At 30.9% G+C, this 21963-nt stretch overlaps 4 protein-coding genes across 5 annotated transcripts in view; 1 reads left to right on the top strand and 3 right to left on the bottom strand.

Moving 5' to 3' along the window:
* Window positions 1-275: 275 nt before the first annotated feature.
* On the bottom strand, window positions 276-6360 carry LOC101506540 (ubiquitin carboxyl-terminal hydrolase 27). Of its 2 annotated transcripts, XM_004503929.4 has the most exons (10): window positions 5864-6358; window positions 5665-5782; window positions 4335-4435; window positions 4017-4247; window positions 3058-3126; window positions 2816-2944; window positions 2539-2676; window positions 2345-2407; window positions 1807-2115; window positions 276-744 (listed from the first exon to the last, which is right to left on the bottom strand). In XM_004503929.4, the coding sequence occupies exons 1-10, from the start codon at window positions 6107-6109 to the stop codon at window positions 469-471; spliced, it is 1680 nt and encodes a 559-aa protein (XP_004503986.1). In that variant the 5' UTR covers window positions 6110-6358; the 3' UTR covers window positions 276-468. The 2 variants fall into 2 exon arrangements, with proteins under 2 accessions (XP_004503986.1, XP_027191183.1); XM_027335382.2 differs by lacking the exon at window positions 2539-2676 and having other exon boundaries at window positions 5864-6360.
* Window positions 6361-9575: 3215 nt separating this feature from the next.
* Window positions 9576-14464, top strand: LOC101506211 (26S proteasome non-ATPase regulatory subunit 12 homolog A-like). Its single transcript, XM_004503928.4, has 12 exons — window positions 9576-9699; window positions 9827-10021; window positions 10491-10598; window positions 10716-10820; window positions 10933-10989; window positions 11100-11296; window positions 12874-12973; window positions 13092-13204; window positions 13303-13453; window positions 13587-13664; window positions 13754-13976; window positions 14153-14464. The coding sequence occupies exons 1-11, from the start codon at window positions 9697-9699 to the stop codon at window positions 13970-13972; spliced, it is 1326 nt and encodes a 441-aa protein (XP_004503985.1). The 5' UTR covers window positions 9576-9696; the 3' UTR covers window positions 13973-13976; window positions 14153-14464.
* A 1279-nt stretch (window positions 14465-15743) lies between these two features.
* Window positions 15744-16777, bottom strand: LOC101505899 (ethylene-responsive transcription factor ABR1-like). The gene is made up of 2 exons (XM_004503927.4): window positions 16488-16777; window positions 15744-16409 (listed from the first exon to the last, which is right to left on the bottom strand). Exons 1-2 carry the CDS (start codon window positions 16723-16725, stop codon window positions 15958-15960), a joined length of 690 nt encoding a protein of 229 aa, XP_004503984.1. The 5' UTR covers window positions 16726-16777; the 3' UTR covers window positions 15744-15957.
* A 4273-nt stretch (window positions 16778-21050) lies between these two features.
* LOC101505566 (ribonucleoside-diphosphate reductase large subunit) overlaps window positions 21051-21963 on the bottom strand; it is a 5544-nt gene continuing 4631 nt past the window's right edge. Inside the window, exons 15-17 of the mRNA XM_027335923.2 lie at window positions 21724-21895; window positions 21513-21596; window positions 21051-21424 (exon numbers count right to left, since the gene is read on the bottom strand). Coding sequence (XP_027191724.1) covers window positions 21323-21424; window positions 21513-21596; window positions 21724-21895 — 358 coding nt within the window. The 3' untranslated portion in view covers window positions 21051-21322. The remainder of the gene's footprint in view (window positions 21425-21512; window positions 21597-21723; window positions 21896-21963) is intronic.

The raw sequence follows: 21963 nt of genomic DNA, 5'->3' as shown, positions 1-21963 counted from the left end.
TGATTAAATACTTGTTTACACACTTATTATATATAATTGAATTGCTTACAATATAATGATATAAAATATTTAAATTTATTTTCGAAATTGATGTATAAAAAAAGTAAATAGCTTTTCATAAAAAATACCTCTCAAATATGTGTCACTCTCAATCAGTTTGCGGAGTGATTAGCATGTGAAATCTTTTATCTTTTATGATATAAAATTTAAAATGAGTATATTTGAGCAGAAATAAAAATGATTATAGAGACAAGATTAACTGGGCCAGGGTATCATGATCACAAATTCATGTAATACCTTCTCAAAAGCTCACGCTTAACTTTTTCTTTTCTTTGAGGTATTGAATCATGCCTAACGTTTTGAACAATTCCTATAGACTCCTCTAACTAGGAACATATAAATCAATTAATGCATCTCCCTAACCCAGAACTTCCCAAAACAAGACAAGAGAGCTTTCATTTTTTTTTCTCAGTTATTTGGAATTCGCTCATAGAAAAGCAAGCTGGCCTCAGCAGAAAGAACATCTTCCACTGAAACAGCATACACTTGAGAGTCTGAAACACAAAACCAGCGCATTGAATGTTGATTGAAGCAATCACCAGAGACATCTGAGGACTCTGACCTGCTTCTCACACATCTGTAAACAGTGTAATGTCCTCCTCCAGCTCTTCCAAAGTGTTCCACAACAGAAACAAGTTGATATAAACATATATCTTGAGAAACTGAATTACAAGAAACATCCACCTGCATAAACCATAATAAGTGAGAATTCAAAAGTGTAATCGTGCTTACACTTTTAAGATCATTCCAGAAGATAATACACTTCCATTTAAAACTTATATATTTGTTCAATCCTTAGTTTCGGTCAAGAGTTTATTGTCGTCCCTACCTATGAACTTTTTCATGGTTTTTACCTCTCATTTTTTAAAGGAAGAATCCAGATAAAGCAGTCCCATTACAAGGATCCCTAATAATTGGCAATCATCCCTCCTTTTTACACTGTTACATATGCATTACAAATTGCTTTTTTGCTTCTCATAATCTCATCTATGCTTCTTGTTCTGCTAAACAGGGATAAAAGTGACAGGTTGAAGGTTTGAATCTGCCCAAGGGTAAGCCATTAACGGTTCCTAACATAAAGGAATTTAAATAAACTAAAATGATTCCATGAAAAATTTCCAACTCTTCTGAACCTGATGCCATTCATTTTTACTATTACTTAACGAGCATGATCTTTTCTAAAACAAAGACAATTTGGTCTATTTATAAGATTTGATAATTTATAAGTCTTATCAAATCTTATAAATATGTCCCTCTCTATTAGGGTGGAGGACTAACACACTTAACGTTAAAATAGAGGCAAAAGCTATAAAGAACTGCATATGATAGAGACCAAAATAAAAATCATGCTCAAATATAAAAACTAAACATATGTAAGCTTTCATTTAATAAATTTCAGGTTGTTCAAGCATCACAACAGTTATTGGCCACAGCTGCACAGGAGAATAGAAAGGACACATCAACCACATTTCAGATAGTACCATTTTCCTACTAATTAAATTAGAAGAATGCTTTTGAGTTTGATTGTAGCACATGTTAAAACTTAAAAGTAAACTTTCTTTTAAGGAAAATTAACCAGAGGAAAGGAAACTCCAGTTTATTCTTTAATTACAATGAATTGGAGATTGACCGGCGGATACACAAAGCATTTTAAAGGTTAATTGTACACAGACACAATGATATACAGGATTTCATGGTTTAATGTAAAATGAATACATCAAAACAAAACAAAAAAATTGTACCAACCTTGTCAATGGATTGCGACTGTGTGTTTGTGTGAATGCTTTCTGAAGAGCTAGAACATGGAAATTCATTAAGTGACTCTCTATTAGTAGAGGAGATACATGTGTTGTTAACGGGAGAATCTGCATCAATCTGCTCTCTTGCTTCTCCATAAATGCCACTAGATTTCATTCTTATATCAAAATGCAGATTGATATGGTTTGGCAAAGAGTTTAATGGCAAACTTTGTACATCTACTTCCTGTATCTTCACTCCCAGTCTAGTTGTAATGAATGACGAAACATCCAAAATCAATGGAAACGAAATATGGCCCTATGTCACCATCATCAAGACGAAAAAATATTCAGTGAAATTCAATGAATATTAATAAACTGCACTGTTATTACAACTTTTCATAAAAAGGTTACGCAGGACTAAAATAATAGTCAAGATTATGTCCTACCCATTTAAAAGTGCAATTATGCCAGGGGAACTTTTTATTATTTGGTGGTTGGGAGGAGGGTGTTAACTGAAATGGAAGATTTAATACATCAGAGATTACCTGCAGTTTGAATGACTGTCCAACATCATTCATATGAACTCTTTTCAGCTGGAGGCATAAAATCTGTCACCAGACAATTAATTGCTTCAGTAGCTCAGACATTGAACAACAAAAGAACAGATATATATATATATATATATATACACACACACATGAAAAAATTAGAGATGGCAGATAACACACAGTATGCATACCCTTGGACACCGAGCAATACTTAGCTGCTTCAAAGCATGTGAAAACCTATTTGACCAAGGTAGTTTTTCAAGATTGTAAATTTTACGGCAATTACAGAATTCTTGGTCAGAACATTGCCTAAGTTTTCCAAGTTCTACCTGAGTAACAATGGCAGAAAAAATCACAACTTGACAACATAACGAACAGTCAACAGCTGGAGTCTGCAACCATCTATGGATCCCTGGACTATCTTTATCATCTCTAAATAAATAAATAAAAGAATCATACAGGGATTACCTTGTTTCCTTCCATCAAGGAAAGATACTTGATTGCAGCATTGTGCCAACAGTGGTTGCAGCGATAGTTTTCGATGTGTTCAGCAACAGTGAACTGCTTCAGACAATCCGCCAGTGTACAACCAACTCTCTGCACCATGTCAAATTTATCTATTCGAGTTAAATGAGGCATGAGACACTTCAATTATCAAACAAAATAGCATTGAAACGACAATATAAGTGACATTAATTTTTAAAACTTACTATTGTGAAACTATCACAAAGGACAGGTGAAAGGGGCAAACAATCAAAATGTTCAAAGTTATTTGAGATCTGCAAAATGCACAAATATAAAGTTAAAAGATATTAACAGAAGACTGGTAAAAGGAAACATTACCACAATCACATTAAAAGTAAAAAAAGAAAACATTATCATTAAACACCAGAATAAATATTTATGTAAATCGTTATTAACAAATTATGTAATCACCAGCCTATCGTGATAAAAGAAAAGCTATTGACATTGATGTCTCGTGCCTCACACAGACAGACCTGGACCAACCAAAAAGCACACTCTGAGGACATTAGTAACTTGGTTTGCATGTTTGGAGTAATTATGTGAATTTAATATAGTGTTTTTAGCAACCTGCAGGCAACAATAAGTCTTGTCAAAGCAGTTTCAGAATCTCAGTTAGTAAAATGACAATGTGACCTTAGGATCAACACTTTTTACCATTATAATCATTAAATCCATCAACATGTCAATGCTCGATTGCCATAATAACAAAAGTAATACATAGAACAGAACCAAACTTGAGATTTTTCCCCGGCTTTTGAAACCCATGTCAATCCATACAAGTATGTAACCCAACTCCTCTATTTATGTCAATTGTTGGCCATTCTGAAATGACTACCCTTATTTATTCCAAGAGGTTTTAACAAGTGGCTGTAATGTTACCCTACATACAACTTTGTGCTTCCAAAGGCAACAATAGCATCCAGAACAGGAAGTCGATAAAATCATCAATCTGAACAATAGTACTCCTAATAGCCAGTTATAGAATGATTTCAAACATAATACATGTCAACGAGAGATGCAGAATCAAATGTCATAGTTTTTTCTGAAAGCAGTCTAATATTACAAACAAGAACCATGGAGTGCATTTGCAATCAACAAACAGGGAAAAGCACAATATATTGCAATGAGGAAAAGTCTCCTGTACCTGGGAGGAACAGCTTTGACAAGTTAAGCTGCTACTAAGAATCCCATTGATGGGTCCAAGGAAGAGGCGCTGCCATCTTTCCTGCTCACTCGGCCACTCCGTCTGTATTGGAGTAATAATTCTATTATTAGAAGCACAAATGTCTGCTAAAGAACTTATCTTTGGTGCATAACAACCTCCACATTCTTCTCTCAAAGAGCACAACAGGTGATTAAACGCTTCAGCAGCATCCTACAAAAACAAACAAAGTAAGCACAAAACAGAAACAGAACTAAAACATCATCCATTTGCTAAATGACAAAAGAAAAACAACTCTACCTGCTGGCTTGTCAGATCAAAATTTGGAATATAGCTGGACATAGCATGCATCACCTTTCGCGGACTCAATATAACCTTTTCAGTACTAACTGAGCTCAGCTCTACACACACAGAAACATTGCACTCTATTACAAATTATAATAGCATAAATAACACAGTGATTTGTCGGTGCTTGATACAAATATCAAAGTAAACTATGAGAGGAAAATGAGAGAAACAGATTTCGTTGATCTCAATTGAATGAATGTCAAGTGTACTCAAAGCAACTCATATACATTCTGATTAGTGCAGGAAAGCAGAAAATTGAAAAGCTAAATAACAACTTCTAACCACTAACTGAAATCACCAACTTGATAGTTAATAAATGATTTTGACTAAGGCCCTATTTGGACTAATGGCTTAATTAAGTGCTTATAGCATAAGCTCTTATCAAAGAAGCTTAAGCTTTCATCATATACGTTCTTATGTATAAGCTATTTCTACGGCAAAAGATAAAATAAAGTCAAATAATTTTCTTTAGCTGTTTCCATAAGTTATCCTATACACGTCATAAGTTGTTTCAACTTTACATAAGCTCTTCAAAACAGTTTCACAAGTGTTTATGCCAGTATATAAACTCAAATAAGGCACGCTGCACAAGTTGAAAGATAGGTAAGCTTAAACTTCTAAAACTAGTATGCTCACACAACAATTTATTTATAAAAGTATATTAAACATGGTGATTCACCAGTGATTGATAAAAATACCAAAGTAAACTATGAGAGAATCAAATTTCATTGATCTCAATTGAATGAATGTATTGTAGTATGTAGACAAAAAACAACTCATTTACATGCTCATTTAGAGCAGGAAAGCAGAAAATCGAAAAGCTAAATAACAATTTCTAACTACTTTCTAACCACTAACTAACATTAGGTTAACAGCTTAATTAAGTGCTTATAGCATAAGTTCTTACCATATAAGTGCTTATATACAAGTTATTTTTATAACAAAAGATAAAATAAAGTCATATTGTTTTCATATAAGATGTTTTCATAAGTTATCCTAGACATATCATAAGTTGTTTCCACTATACATAAACTCTTCAAAACAGTCTCCTAAGTGTTTATGCCAATAGATAGGCTCAAATAAGACAATGCAAACAATCCCTAACTTATATAAAAACCAAAGCATAAAATTTATCTAGCAACATAAATAAACTCAACAGAACATATAACAACAATATTTTCAATGCAAATAAGTCACGTATGAAACTCCATTACTCCATTCAACCAAATAATTGAACCACGAAAATGTAAAACGAAATAGAATCACAGAAATAATGTGCTACCTTGTATTAAAGAAGCCAAAGAAAACACAAGAGGCGTGTCATCAACGAGTTCATCACTCCCGAATTCCGTAATGACATTATCAAGAAAACTCTGAAAACAACAACAGCTAGCAAGAGCCTGCAACAAAAAAGAAACGAGAATCAAAACTCATTTATCCGAATCGAAGAAACAGATAATCAATAGCGAAAAGAAGTTGACCTGCAAAACGACGTTGAGGAAACAATTGTTTTCGAGGTTTTGCAAGCCGGGAACTAATAGCGATTTGATGGAGGCGTTATCTTCTCTACCTAAACCTAATCCTAATGACCTAATTCGTTTATCTGATTTGTTATCTTTTAGAGCTACTATGATACCAATTATGGCCGCAATGCCAGTAACTGCTACGCGAATGGTAGAAGAAAGTGTCCAGTTTATGTCACTTTGATTAAACAATGGCTTCTTCATAATTCAGATTTCGCTCAATTCGGAGTTCAAAATTGTTGGATTCTTTGGCGAAACCCTTGAGTTGTTGAGGTTTAATTTACTCCATATACTACATTACTAACAGTTGGTGTTACTGCTACTACTACACGTTGTGTTGTGCTTGTGCTTGCGTGATGGTGATGGATAGTGGAATTTGGAGAGACGGGGAAAAACTTCTAGAATTGTAAGGCTTTTTTCTGTACTTGGGTCTTCGTTTCCTAAGCCCAAAACTCTTTCATTGTAATGTGGACTAACTTTTTTTTCTTCAAGTTTTTTAAAATTTACAAATTAGTAGTTTAGTGGCTGATTTTCCTATATATTATTTTTCTAAACAAAATTACAAAACTCTCCGTTTATTTTTCCGTATATAAATTTTAATATAAAATATAATAAAAAGTTTTGTTTATAAATAAATGAAATGTATCGAAAAATGATTCTAGTTTAATATTTAGAATTAAAAAATGTAAAGCATATTAGTAAAAAAAAAATTCAAATTTAGCACTACAATTTTAAATATTTGATACTTACTTTTTTTATATGAATTTAGAAACTATTTAAGTTGATACATAAGTTTAAAAGTTTACCTGAGAAAAAGAAGAAAAAAATGAAAATCATTTCTTAAGGAAATAATCCTCTAAAGTGTCACCTAGTAATGTTGAGGATAAATCAATACCGAGTGAAAGTAACTTATGAGAATGCTCAAAGCTCTTAGCCTCCATCTTGGCAATAATAACAGTGGAAATATTCTCTTCTCAAAAAATATGATAAAGAGAGATATTTTACCTCTTACTCATGTAGTCTATAATAACTATGATGTCACATTTGAATACAAGGAATCAAAATATTTCTCTCTACGATATAAAATACCTCAATTTTTTTTAAGAATTTACCCTTATTTGGATGTACATTTAAGCGATATTTGTTTTTAGGCGTACAAATTTGAATATTAACAAAAACAAATTTCATAAAATAATTATAAAAAATATATATATTTCTCTCACTAACTTTCCATCTTAATACTCAATTCAATCGCTCATGTGTTATATTGGCACACGTTTATCATTCATTATCTAGGTATTGTAACCTTTAATTGTTCTTTGTTATTTTTTTTGTTTGGCTGATATTATTCGAATATAAACTTTAGGTTGTAGTTTTCACGGTTCAAATATATAGTTTTAAATTATTTTAGAATATATTTTGGATCGGACTTAGCTTTAGTCCACAATAAATTAGACTCAAACCTAATATCACTTATGTATCGACAGTAGAAATTTCTTATTAACACCACCCGCTATTGACAAGAACTTAACTATATCATTCACCTCAAATATATACTAATGTTAAAAGTCGGAGTATTTGCAGATACACTTTCATTATTGGATCTCTGACGTCGATTTAGGCCAAACTTTGAATTTTGACCATGGACCACCATATGAGATGATTTCTTTCACCACTCTGCCATCGCCGCCATGTAAATGAGTTTTTAATGGAATATATTATTCTCATTACATAATTTTATCTGTAAGCATCGATGATAACCCTTCTGAATAAAAATTATCCATTGTAGCAATCATTTAGTAATTTATAAGAATCGATTAATTTAGTCAATTAAATTTATGAAATACTATTATGGTCCCATAAATTAAAAAATATCAATAAATATTGACTTTTTTTTTCAAATTCTACATTGTAAATTTAAAGGCTCCATGACTATTTAGACGTAGAAAAATACTATTTAAAATTAATATAGTTTTGATGGTTGCTTGCTATAAAAATATTTTGACGAATGACTAAATTGATTAATGCTTTTTAATTTAAGGAACTAATTTACTATTTCATAAATTTAACGGACTAAATTGTCCATTTACTAAAAACTCATTGATATCAAATATATTGTACAATATCATGATATTAGTGAACCATTCACTACTAATTGAGTTTTGCACATAAATATGACTTTTTGATTGTTTAAGTGTAGGGATGGTAATTAGACCAAGACTCAATGGGTACTCGTAAAAACATTCACAATTGGTAGAGTAAAAATCTGCATAATGGGTATGATCACGGAGACGAGTAATTACTCCTAAAATTAAGTGGGTATGGGTGCGGGTACTATAGTACCCACCTCGCTCTGCAGCCGCACTTATATAAATATTTTATTTATTTATTTATTTATTATGTTAGTGTTTATTTTAATTAATTATATTTCTTTTATGTTTTAACATCTATTAATATCATTTGACCACTGTAATATTTATAATCGAAAAGTAAACGTTTGCAAACTTTTTAAGAATTTGATTATGATGAAAACGTAAATAATTGTGACTTTATAACTAAGAGTTATGTCTTATTAATCGTAACTTTATAATTATAAATGAAACTTCCTATCAATTATTTTTACAAATCTCGAATAATATTATCGTAGATCTTGCAATTTCATAAATTATTATTACGGATATTTGAATATATATTGTAATAAATGTTCATTTGAAATGTTTTGGGTTAGAAAATATTTTAGTTTAAAATACTTTATGATTGAATTTAAATTATTTGAATAATTTTTAAATTTAATCACAACGATATCATTTATTTATCGATTTATTTTAGTTAAACCATGAGTAATGTGTATGGGTACGTACACCCATAAAGGTAAGAGTACAAGTATTGAAATTGATATCCAAAAATATATGGATATAAATATTTTTTTAAATCGCGGATATAAGAACATGTACTATAATATCCTATGCAAACTCTACCAATTGCCATCCGAATTTAAATATTTCAAGGAATAATTTAAATATTTCAAGGAACAAATTCCATAATTAGTTTTATTTATATATAAATGTAGTACTTGAGACAATCTATTGAAATCAATGTGACACCAAATAACTTAATTATGATTTCTCGTTGTCACTGCAATGTGATATCACTGTACATCCAGAAAAATATAGATATTAGTTTCATAATTGTTTCAAAAGACCGAAATTTGTGGTATAGTTGATGACGATGTGTATTTTTATTGTTCGTATTTATAAAACCTAAAATATATGTTTTATTGTTGGTATTGTTTTTTGTGTGAAAACTAATATCATAAACATTTACTCATAACTCTATATAGAGCTAAAATGAAATACAATAACATACTTCTACATCATTTCATAATAGCATATTTTTAAATCATATCCTTAAAATAGAAAAATAATTAAAAATAGAAAAATAATCTTAAGAATATGGTAAACAAAAATATAAATTATATATTATAGTGATATTTTTTTAAAATCTAAAACAAATCAAATTCCTGTTTTTTTGTCAAAAAGAAAAAATACCTATAAAATTCAATAAGGTAGTATTTTTTTTATTGGGTTACCGAGCGGCCCAGGACTATAAGGCAAGACTGGAAGAGATCATTGGGCCTATTATGGGCCCATTGCTACTCATGGCTACATAAAACGAGCTTGTACCACTTTATTCATTTTTACTTTCCTGTTCTATCATTTTTCTTCATTTTTAAACTTCCTATTTCTATTGTTGCCGATTCTTGATACCTTCAAAATCTCTCTCACTCAACCATGGTATCTTCCTCCCTCATTCAATCTGTTCATCGATCCAAAACCAATTTTAGATCTCCTTCACACTTAATTTTGCCCTATAATTGCTATTTTCTTACAATTGTGTATTTTTTTTGAATTTTTTTTGTAGGCGAATTCAGCGAATTTAGATGCGGAGATTGAGCGATTGCTTAACGTGGAGAAACAGATGAGGCTTGCCGGTGAAGTATCCGGTACTAGAAAAGCCGCTATTGACATTTTGCACCTTTGCTTTGAAGCGGGTGCTTGGAAAACCCTCAATGATCAGATTGTCGTTTTGTCCAAACGACGCGGTCAGCTTAAGCAGGTACTTGGTGCAAGTAATTAAGAGTTTTAGTGTTTTGAACGCGTTGGTTGATTTCTTCTTATTTAGACTGGAAATTGCTCATCGTTTGTTTGTTTACAAGTGCTTAGTATTAGTTATAACTTTGGATGCAAAATTTATTTAGACTAGTACTGAGACATTGTACTTATAATGCACAATTGCGCAATTAGGAAGAGTTTAAAGATTTATGTTGATTTAGTCTTTGATGGTTCTGATTTCACTATTTCTCATTTTTATAAGAATTTAAGGACCTTTACAATGTTAATTCCGTATTGTGTGATAGTAGGGTATCTGCACATCATCTGTACAGCTTCTGCATCTAACAACATATACAATTTCACTGTTAGGAGTTCAGTTCAGATACTATCTAGTTGTTGTGTAATTGTTACAAAAAAGTGAGAATCATAGTGTTTGATGGTCGTACTAATGAGGCTATTATGTATGCTCACAGGCTGTAACAGCTATGGTCCAGCAAGCTATGCAATATATTGATCAGACACCGGATATTGAAACTCGCATAGAACTCATCAAAACATTGAACAGTGTCTCTGCAGGGAAGGTGAGCATGTTGTTATGTTTGATTTTTTTAATTCTGTTTTATAATCTTGTCGCAAAGCATTATCTATCTTGTATGACGTGCTTTACAAATTTGTATGCTTTATTGTCGTCTTCTTAGATATACGTTGAGATTGAGAGAGCTCGATTGGTAAAGAAACTTGCCAAGATTAAAGAAGAACAAGGGCTTATAGCCGAGGCTGCTGATTTGATGCAAGAAATTGCGGTCAGTTTAAAGTTACATGTTTTCACAGCTTTCGTATATCTTTGGTTTTTGAATGTAGCTGAATACTGCGAATTATCTTTTGGTTTACTTATGTAATGTGAAATCTTAACAGGTGGAAACTTTTGGTGCAATGGCAAAAACTGAGAAAATTGCATTCATTCTTGAACAAGTATGGAGTCGCTTTTATTTGTTTCTGTGATGACATAAGTAGTAGATCATTAGTTTCTTAAGTGGCTAATAAGTTACTGATTTGGGAATCTTCTATGTTAAATTGCGCAGGTTCGATTGTGCCTAGACCGACAGGATTATGTTCGTGCACAAATACTCTCAAGAAAGATAAGTCCAAGAGTATTTGATGTAGATGCATCTAAGGAAAAGAAAAAGCCCAAAGAGGGCGATAATATGGTTGAAGAGGCTCCTGCAGACATACCATCTCTACTGGAGTTGAAGCGGATTTATTATGAACTAATGATTAGGTAATTGAATTCCTACTTCCTGTTGCTGTTTATTTTATTTTTTTCTATCTTTTCATAGTCACTAGTACTCTGTGTTGACCTTGTATATTTTGTGTCTCTTTCAACTTTTAGGATATAAACTGATCATTGCATAGATGCTCAAAATGATTATGGTTTTCAGGTTTTTTTTGTTATATTAACATTTGTGGATAATGGATATGCGTTTGATTTCGGTCTATTATTTATGAAAAACCAAAAAATGTTGGAGGCTCCTAGACTGTGTATTGGAGATGCCGATGATAAGGCATAGTGCTAATGACTGTAGTACTGAAAGATAAAATGCTGATTAATTTATGTGTCTGACTTTCTCTGCTATTGCTAAGTGTTCAATTATTTTCTTTTTTACTTCTTGGTTTGATGGTCTTCAATAAGAAGTACTTTGTTGAAGAGTTGAATTAGCCTTGTAACTAAATGTCAATGTAAGAAAGTGGGTATAAAGTACCTATTAACCTAATGATCATAGTTTCTGAGGGCTAACCTGTACTCCATTTATGGATTGCTAGAATTGGAGGTGGTAAAAAAATTGTAAAAAGTGTGATTTCTTTCTTTAGTACTCCCTCTCAACTCAATTATAAGAAAAAAATGCATACATTTGTTGGACTCAAATATAAGCAAATGTCAACTAATTTATCAACATTTAATGTTATTATTCCAAAAAATCCTTAAATTATTTTTTGGGTTTTGTGTGGAGATGATCTTTATAAATAGGGGTAGATTAGTACATCATTTCCTTTTTTACACGAATTCGAGAAAATTGAATGCAGTTCACTATAAATGAGTCCATAGGGAGTACATCTTGTACTGTTAAACATTTTAAATGGTTGTAACAGGACCCTTTCTTTTGGTTTCAAACCTCGGATCTAATTTATCCTTTTCAAATGTTTAACCATTTTGTAATTAACATTAATGTTTGACTTCATTCCCTCTTTAAAGTTAAACATTCCAACCCGAATCAAAGTTTGTCTTCCATGTAGAAGTTTATGAACTGTAGCTAGCTATCGCTATATAAAATGAGTTTGAATTTTGAAGTTGACAAACATGGTGGTTATATTTAATCCTTCCTAACATGCTGATTCCTTGTCTTTTACCATTGATGCTGTTTCTAACAATAGCGAATATGTCACTCTCTGTAAATGTGTTCTTCTGCAAATTCAATTCTTTTATTTATTGTAAATATTGCAATTCCTATCAATTGTCAGGGTCAAACTCATTGTTGTAGGTGGGTCTACAGTAAATGCTTATAATTCGGTTAATTTAAATTATATGTTTAAAATTTATTTTATTTGTGTGTTTGTGAAATGATTTGTAACGCATGAGTTGTGGTGATAAATAAGTTAAGGGAGTTTATCACTGTTGAATGAATGTTGCAGTAAATTCCCATTACTTTCTAAATTTGGCGCTTTCTTGTATACCACTTCATTAAATGTGGAAGAATGGATATAAATGAGTGCATGCTTAATTTATCTTCACGATAAATGATGTTTCTTGCTGCCGATCTTAAACTCTTACTTATCCTGTTTTTCTGTCTATGTTATAAGGTATTATTCCCACAACAATGATTATCTTGAAATTTGCCGTTGCTACAAGGCAATATATGATATTCCATCAGTCAAAGAAAACCCTGCTGAGTGGATTCCTGTAGGCTTTCTATTCTTTTTCTTTATATATAAAATTTGCTATCTCTTTTACTGTAAGAATCTATTGTTATACGATACTATGATATAACTTCTTTTCTCAATATTATCTTTACATACAGATCCTGAGGAAAATATGTTGGTACTTGGTTCTAGCACCACATGATCCAATGCAATCAAGCCTTCTCAATTCCACATTGGAGGATAAGAATCTATCTGAGATTCCAAACTTTAAGTATGTTATCCTACTTTTCATCTCACATACTTTCATGTTTTCAATATTTTGTATAGGATTTTTTGTCATTGGCTGTAAGTGTGATATGTTTTGTATAGGCTACTTTTGAAGCAGCTGGTCACCATGGAAGTCATCCAATGGACAAATCTTTGGGATACATATAAGAATGAGTTTGAGAGTGAGATGGTCTCCGGAAAGTTTTTGAGTGAAAAAGCAGCAGAAGATCTGAAACAAAGAATTATTGAACATGTGATTAACTGATACCCTTATATTTTTCTCATCCTATCAATTTGGTTCCTTGGCTTGTTGATATTTTTGGATATTATTTATGGTTCACACTTCACACTTCACACTTGTTTATGTGAGCGTTATTACCTTTCAGAATATTCTCGTTGTATCAAAATACTACGCAAGGATTACTTTGAAGAGACTTGCACAACTTTTGTGTCTCAGCCTACAGGTATGTAATGCTAGTGGTGTTGTAACTTTACTATGGTAACTTCTTTTTATGGTGTGATATTCCTAATCAATTATCCTTACATAATTCAGGAAGCTGAGAAGCATCTTTCAGATATGGTTGTGTCCAAGGCTCTAGTTGCAAAGATTGATAGACCGATGGGAATAGTTTGTTTCCAAACAGCAAAGGATAGTAACGATATTCTTAATTCCTGGGCAGCAAACTTAGAGAAGTTGCTTGATCTTGTTGAGAAGAGCTGTCATCAAATACACAAGGAAACCATGGTCCACAAAGCAGCTTTGAAGGTTTAAGAAGGTCCGTGGTAGTTTTGCACTTTTTCCCTCCTTTCTGTTCCTCTTCTCTCAATTTTTCTCAGTTATGTTCAGAGGGATTTGGACAATTATGACATGCTAGAATCGTGATTGTTTAAGTCTGAAGTATTTCCTTTTATTTTTTTATTTTATCATAATGCTTATTTCTGGTCATTGCAGGGTCTCCTCAATATGTGGTTTTGGACTGAAGTTGCCCAATCAGAAATGTTGTTTATTTGAAATCTTGCCCACTGTGTTAGTGAGGAATATAATTAAACAATTGTCTCTTCCATTTTATATTTTACCATTCATGTTCAGGGTAGAGAGGATATATGATTTAGTACTGCAAGTAGTTTTGTTGTATACTACTTTTAAGAAATTGAGTGTTTGTTCATTTATAGGCTAATCCTAATATGGACCATGGTCCATTGGGAACTTGTTTTAAAAAATGTTTAATACTTCAACGATAAAAGACCTCGTTTCTTACAAGTAGATTTTAATGATTATTTTCATTTTTATGATTGAGATAGTAACTAAGATGTATTGGTTAATTAAAATAAAGAAAAATAAATATATACTACAAATTGAATCGAAATAAATTAGGTCACGGTTTTATTTATATAAAGTTGAGGAGGATCATGAGCTATTACTTCTAAAAGAATATGATGGATCGATGTTAAATTTTTTTTGATGGTTTTTAAGTATTAGTTTACGGTAGATTATTTTTATCAAAAGTGATCTACTTATCAAAGTATTTAGATTTGGAAGGAATGATCATTTTTTTAATTTAAATACACATTCTTATATATTAGATAATTTTTTGAATGAGATATTTAATGGGAAATGTTCAAAGTAATTGCTTCATGAGTCGTGGATAAACGTGATTAACACAAATTTGTATACAAAACTTTTGAGTTTATATTCATTGGCTGTTTAATAATTAGAAAGTGTGGGTCCTCCAAGCCTTCAACTTCTATCAGTTACTTGCACATCGTTATTTAGCTTCGCCGTGCAATTTAGTTTAAACGTGTTCCGTAAGTTCGAATCATTTGTCTTTTTCTGGTGTGTTTGTGAGGTTGGATTATGATTAATAAATAAAAAGAGGTGTATTTTATTTGAGTAGGGTAATTTTCTCTTTTTTAGCATCAGAATAAAATAAAAAGAAATTCTTATTTTCGTAATATTCAGAGTATAAAAAGTTTGCATTTCTTCTTAACCCATTGTTTGGATATACAAAAAACAAAATAAAGGAGATTTGTTTCATATTGGCACTTTTATCTTTCATTTTGGAGAGAAAATTAATCAACTTCCAGAACTCTCATTATTTATTCTCTTAGTAGATAGACGTTTAATCATTTTAGGCTTATTCTATTCCTTAATTTTGTTAATCAAATTGGAGATTCCATTTTGTATTTGTTTTCTTTTTTATTTGGTTACATATGCAAAGTAGGAATGTTAAATTATTGTGGAAAATAATCAGCCTAATAATGTTAGACACGGTTAAATTAATTTATATTTATAGTAAATTTAATTGATATTGGCTACGTGAATTGAATTCATATAACCTATTTAAGTGTAATCGGAGAAAAATAAGTATAATGTCCTATTTTTTTTTTTTTTAATCTAATATACATTGTTTTAATATGTTTTTGTAATATCAATCCAACCTAATCCAGTGACACACACAGGCTTCTATTTTAAAGTAAAATCATCCCTAAAAATAATGATAGGGTTGACAACTTAACCATGCAAGTGAAATTAATAACAACAGTAAAATTCAAAGTAATTTCTTATATATTTTTTATAATAGTTTTATATATTCTCTTGCTATTTCTTTTTTCTGTTTCCTGCATCACTTTTTTTTTTCCTTCTTCTATTCAATTGTCTCTCCCTCTCTTTTCTAAGCTACTCAAACACCCCCAAAAATTAATGAAAACATTAGGGGGCAAAAAAGAGAGGTAGATTCTAGAAATAAAATGGATCCATTAATATGAGCCTGAGGGAGAGGAGCTATAACCAGAAGAAGACCATGTTGGCAACTGTGTAGAATAAACTGAAGGAATTGAAGAACTATAAGAAGAAGATGAAGAAGAATATGAAGCTGATGGAGACAATGAGGTTGGTGTTGGATTAGTAAAAGGTTGTTGCTTGAGGCTAACATTTTCAGGAAAATTGAGTTTTGCTTTGTTTCCTCTAAAACGCAATGAAGCTTGATCATAAGCTATAGCTGCATCTTCAGCTGTTTCAAATGTTCCTAACCAAACTCTTGTTGCTTTAAAAGGATCTCTTATCTCTGCAGCATATTTTCCCCATGGTCTCTGTCTCACTCCTCTGTATTTTCTTCTTTCTATTTGATCTTCCTTTTTCACATTGTTAATGTTGTCTGTTCTGTATTCATATACAGATTCTGTTATTTTGTTGCTTGAACATTCTACAACTGCATTACATAGAATCTAATCCATTAATATTTATATTTCATTAATTTTATCTTTAAAAAATGTGATTAAATATTAACCTTGGTGCTTAATTGGAGAGATATTAGCATTGGATTCATCATCTTCCCTTCTTCTCTTCAAAACAGAACTTCCATCATCACCACATATCACATGTGTCAAAGCAGAAACCATAGCTGACATCTCTCCTTCCCTATTAACACCATGAAACATCATTGGCATTGACATTGTTAGATCTTCTCCCTCTTCTTTCTCTTTTCCCTTTTCTCTATAATTCGCCACCTTTGTAACTTTTTGCATGAAAAAGGTTTTATTTGATATATATTTTAGTCAGCATGCAATATGAATAATAAAACATTAATACAAGCATACATATATATATATATAAAAGATTTGAAATATACTATTTTTGTCCTTAACTATTATTGGGAATATTATATAATATAATATAATATTTTGTCAACTTGCCACCACCACAAATTGTACCATATTATTATTAGTTTCGTTTTGGTCTATAAAAGTTGAAGTGGTGGATGAGCATTAATTGATTAAAAAATTTACTAGCTAAGGTAGTGACTGGTCAAAAGAGTGTAGGTGTGAAAGCTAAAATTTGTGGCGTTTGTGTGTAGAGAAACACAACTTGATTCTGCTTTGCAATTATTTCAAGCTCGTCGGTGTTGAGGAAAAGGTTAAATAAAAAACAGTGAATAGCCGACATTAAGAATAGGAAAAATGTTTCATGGACAAAAATTATAGTAATTTCAATTTTTATAATCTTAAAAAAACGTGTTTATATTTTATACACTTGTTAGGCTTGAACTCAATTAGTTTGGAAAAGGATTGGTTGAATTTAGAAATTGCATCCCTCAAAAGTATTATTGTATTTTTAACCGATCGTTGTCAAATTGGTAGTCACAAGTTGTTATGTTATGTTCAACTTTTTGTTGATGATATTTGTAGATATAGTTGAGAACAAATTGGCAACTTGCATCCGAGGAAAGGAACTAGTAGTTCATTACTTCAACTTTTTGTTGTTATAACTTAAATTATATAAGAGACTAACATTTTAATTACAACCACAAAAATAAAAGAGCAATTGAACTTAGTAATTGGGTGTGCAAGTCATTGCCTCTGTCGATGACTTCTAGTGCGTTTTGTCCAAAACTTCTTTATTCAAATTAAATATTTATATTAAGTCTATTTAATACTCCTTATAAAGTCGGTTTAGACTTTTTTTTTAGAAAACTTTATTTTTTACACCTAATTTAATCCATCAAATTATAAAATAGTTTCAAGGGTTAATGGACATGCACTAACATTATAAAATAGTTTTACATCATTTTTCAAAATATTTCATAACCCTCTATTGTAACCGTTTAAAAATAAATATATAATATTTTTTTTCTTATTAGATTTCAGTGTAACTATAATTTACACTGTATATCTCATTTTTCTCATTCTAGTTTTTAGGGTTTTTTTAGGCAAATATTTTTAATAGTTGAAATTGAAAACTTTATGAGCCTCGCTCTTTGAATGGAAGTAGTTCAATTTAAGGTAGTTTTTTTTTTCACCTTCAATACTTTTTATATCCGTCAATTTAACTTTCATTTTAATTTCTTAAATTACAATTTAATCCTTCAAAATATTTTCGTCCCATTTTAACTTCTTAAATTACAAGCATTAAATTTGTATATCTTTTACAAACATAATAATATATTTAATTTTTTCTAATAGTATCTAATATTGTAACTTAAAATTCAAAATGTCTAATATTTATAACAAAATAATTAAAATAAAACAAACACAACTTAAAGAAACAAGATAAAATCTAAAAATTATTTAAACGACCAAAACCAAATTTTTATTAGTTGACAGTGTTCACACTTGACTCTCTTATTACTCTTCTTTGAAGTAACAAAAGTCAACGCAGGTTTCGGTCAACGATCGACCTCATACGCGGTTTCATTAACGGATAAAAAGACATACAGGCTGCAACATGTACTGCCACACAGGATCAATAGAGACAAACATTTTGACTTGAGTCATACAATACAACATTTTATTTTATGTATAATAGAGACTTCAAAATATCTACTATCATCCTATTTATTATATATATATAATATTAGATATATATGATCATTTATAATGATATATATTTATGTAAAAAGTCTCAATATTTCAACTTTGTTTTAGTGGTATCAAACTAATTTATAGGTTTAGGAAAAAATAAAATTTGAACTATGTATTTTTTTAATGTGTACTAAACACGTATATTTATACAAGGTGAATAAATCAACCGACATAACTTAACTATTAGGTTTATTATCGCTTAGATATCTAAGCTACCCAATAATATAACATTATGTTCCTCAATTGAAAAATATTTGTTAAAGCATTGATTTAATTTACTTTGTCTAATAAATTATTCTAGTATAATTTCTATCTGAAGAGTTTAGGTAGGGTCCTATATATATTCCACAGTCGGCCAAAAGTTATATCTATGTAAATAGCAACTTCAACACTCGTATTTGTACTTAAAAAAAATAAAAATTCGGCACTCGTGTTCATACTCATTGAGTATTAAGTACTCGTGTTTATATTTGGTGCCTGCACTTTAACTATATATAATAAGGATCCACTATCCTAATAATTAATTTTGTGACAAGTATGGCCCAAGAACCCCTATACACACAGAGAGATTGACAAAGACAAAGAAGGAATTTATGACGTGTCTAGTGGAACACATAGTACACCTAGAATATGGAGAGTGTAAATTAGAAATATTTTTATCATCAATAAAATAGGAGAGAGGTTGATAAGGAGGGCATAACAATCCCTTTATCATCGATAAAATACACTATCATATGTTGATTAATCTCTCATTAATTCTTATTGTCGCATTTATAAATTGAGGATTTATCGGTTGATGTAATGTTGTCATCCACCTCCACATTCTTGTGATAACAAAAATAAAAAATTTATGAAGAAAAAACAAATAGCTTTTTAAAAAAAACTTAAGTTGTTGCTGGACAAATATGATATTAATATTGACTTTCGCTTCCGTCAACCTTTAGGCAAATAAAAAATCATTATCAACATGCAAATAAAACATGTGAGGGTTGGTTGCTCGTTGCTCCTATTCTGTGCTTGATTGATTAAAGGGGCTAACTCTTGCGAGCAAAGAATGATTAAGTTATACTCATCATCCATTGAGTGTTAATATACATTTGAGTGGGGATTTATATTTTAATGAATATATCTTTTTAATTATAAATAAATGAAAGTTTGAGGCTTTGAGGGGTAATAACATGTGTTTAGAAATATTTATTGAAATAATTCATTTTTAATCAAATTTTTTCAACACGTTACAAAATTTTAACTTCTATGAAACATTTTTGGGGAAGTTTTGAATTGTTTAATGTTACAAGCATTGACTTTCTCATCTAATTAATGCAACATTGGAAAATAAAATGTGGCAGCCTATTCAAGTTGTTAGGCGTGTCCTTAAGGTTACACCCCTTGCGTTTGATAGATGATGATTTATATCAAACCTTATTATAGATCTGTTCACATCTATTTTTTCTAAAGAAGTTTCATAATGGAGTGAATAAAAGACCCTTTCAATTTATTATTAAGGGCGTTAGATCATATGTTTTGAATAACACAATTAAAATACAAAAAGAATAACATTAAAATTAAAACTCTATATTAGAGAGAGAAAAACCATAACCAATGTAAAAAGTCCGGCTCTTAGAGCATCTTCAACGGTACATAAATGTGTTCGTCCGCCAGGGTATAATAACGTAAAATTTAGTTTTTTTTTTTGTAAGTTCACCATTGGAATTGTGTCAAGGTGTCATCACAATACTGGAAGAAACGGTGCTTCATCGCATTTACTTTTTTTTAAATTAATTTACGTATAATAATAAATATATTACGATTAGTGGTGGACCCTAACTAATGAACCTCTAAGTTTATGGTTGGAGTAAAAAATGAATAAATTATTTTAAGATGATGTGGTATGGTGAATCCTATTTAATAAACTCATATTGAGTTCACTGTTAGAGATGCTCTTACCAAAGTAGTCTTTTAGGCTTTACAATCTATATCATGCAATCCCCTATGGTTCTAATTATTTTTGTGATGAAGTGGATAGATGCAAAAGGTTTATTTAAAGCGATAACGTTCATGTTGTGGCTTCGGATAAATTTTGAACCAGAAACTATCCTTCATATGTTCGAATGAATTCTAGAAACCTTTGAGTTGTAATCATGTGTTTGAGTTCTTAAGTTTGGCTTGGAAGCATTGGATCAATCACAACCTAGCTGTGTGCAACAAAGAGAACAATTATGTTTGATCAAAATGCCTTTAAGGTGTTTGGTCATCATTTTCATGATCTGAACATTCTTGGTGCACCCTGGAGACTTAGGTTAAGTTTAATTGTGTAACTGTGAGTTGAATGACGCTTATTGTAGTGTTCGGGGTCTTTAGTTTACAATCTCGTGTTCAGATTTTGTCACCATAAGCAAATTATAACAGTCAAATAGTTTGTCATTTTGTAATGCTTAACAGAAATAACCTTTTATGGTACCATAGAGTAACTACATAAACATTGGAAAGAATAATATTAAACACTAATAAATTATGATTATAAAATACTCTAGAATTTCAATCTTTAAAATATAACTTTATACCTGAAAACGAACACTTCCTAAGATACAATACATCATCAAGCAATGAAGAAAAATGAAATTAACACCAAAGTAAACTCTATATACATAGCACTTAAGACATCTCAAATTTTGAACCTTAAACAACTGTTGCCTTCACAAGGAGTACTGTTGTGGCAAATTATTGTTAATGCCGATAGGTGCAAATCTAATAAGGTGTAGTTTTAACTTCCACAGGCCAAGCACTCGTCACGGTTTGTCAAAGAGCACACCATCTGTGCCATCTTGGTATCATCGTCCTCAGCCTCCTCCGCCTTTTGTTGTTCCTGCATTGGAAACATATAACATTAAATATCAAAGTGTACAAATACAAATCACATTAATGGAAATTTTGATCACAAAAAGTATAATTACTTTAATGGCAGTAGTATCAACAGTAAACTTGATGGCATCACTTGCAGCTCGGGTACGGAGGTAATACATCCCAGTCTTCAAACCCTTTCAAGACAAAATTGAAAGTATCAGCAAAAAGTTTGATGGTTCAAATTCCCTAGTAATAAATTTAGTAACAGAATATAAAGCCCAGATGTAGGCTGTGTATAGATACAACTATTTAAGTTGATACCTTTGACCATGCATAAAAATGCAAGGAAGTCAGCTTTCCAAAGTTGGGTTTATCCATGTGTATATTTAAGCTTTGACTCTGATCTATGTAGCAACCTCGATCAACAGCCATATCAACCAATATCTTTTGTTTGATCTCCCAAACAGTTCTGATGATTTTAAAGAGAGTTAGCATAAATATTTTACATCAAGATTCTATCAGGTAGAAATTCACAAATCTCATACTTGTATATGACTTTCA

Source organism: Cicer arietinum, chromosome 6 (genome assembly GCF_000331145.2).
Source record: "Cicer arietinum cultivar CDC Frontier isolate Library 1 chromosome 6, Cicar.CDCFrontier_v2.0, whole genome shotgun sequence".
Lineage (NCBI taxonomy): Eukaryota > Viridiplantae > Streptophyta > Magnoliopsida > Fabales > Fabaceae > Cicer > Cicer arietinum.
The sequence above is the reverse complement of the archived record's forward strand: the minus strand, read 5'-3'. Positions and strand labels throughout refer to the sequence as shown.

Bases quoted from the DNA above. Each gene is read 5' to 3' on its own strand.
- LOC101506211 (XM_004503928.4), top strand. The intron at 10,821-10,932 runs GTCAGTTTAAAG...AAATCTTAACAG, and splicing joins ATTTGATGCAAGAAATTGCG to GTGGAAACTTTTGGTGCAAT. The intron at 12,974-13,091 runs GTAGGCTTTCTA...CTTTACATACAG, and splicing joins ACCCTGCTGAGTGGATTCCT to ATCCTGAGGAAAATATGTTG.
- LOC101505899 (XM_004503927.4), bottom strand. From the start codon at position 16,725: ATGCAAAAAGTTACAAAGGTGGCGAATTATAGAGAAAAGGGAAAAGAG. The intron at 16,410-16,487 runs GTTAATATTTAA...TATGTAATGCAG, and splicing joins CTCTCCAATTAAGCACCAAG to TTGTAGAATGTTCAAGCAAC.
- LOC101506540 (XM_004503929.4), bottom strand. From the start codon at position 6,109: ATGAAGAAGCCATTGTTTAATCAAAGTGACATAAACTGGACACTTTCT. The intron at 2,945-3,057 runs GTAAGTTTTAAA...GACATGGTGCAG, and splicing joins TTTGTGATAGTTTCACAATA to AGAGTTGGTTGTACACTGGC. The intron at 2,408-2,538 runs GTATGCATACTG...GTCTGGTGACAG, and splicing joins GTATTGCTCGGTGTCCAAGG to ATTTTATGCCTCCAGCTGAA.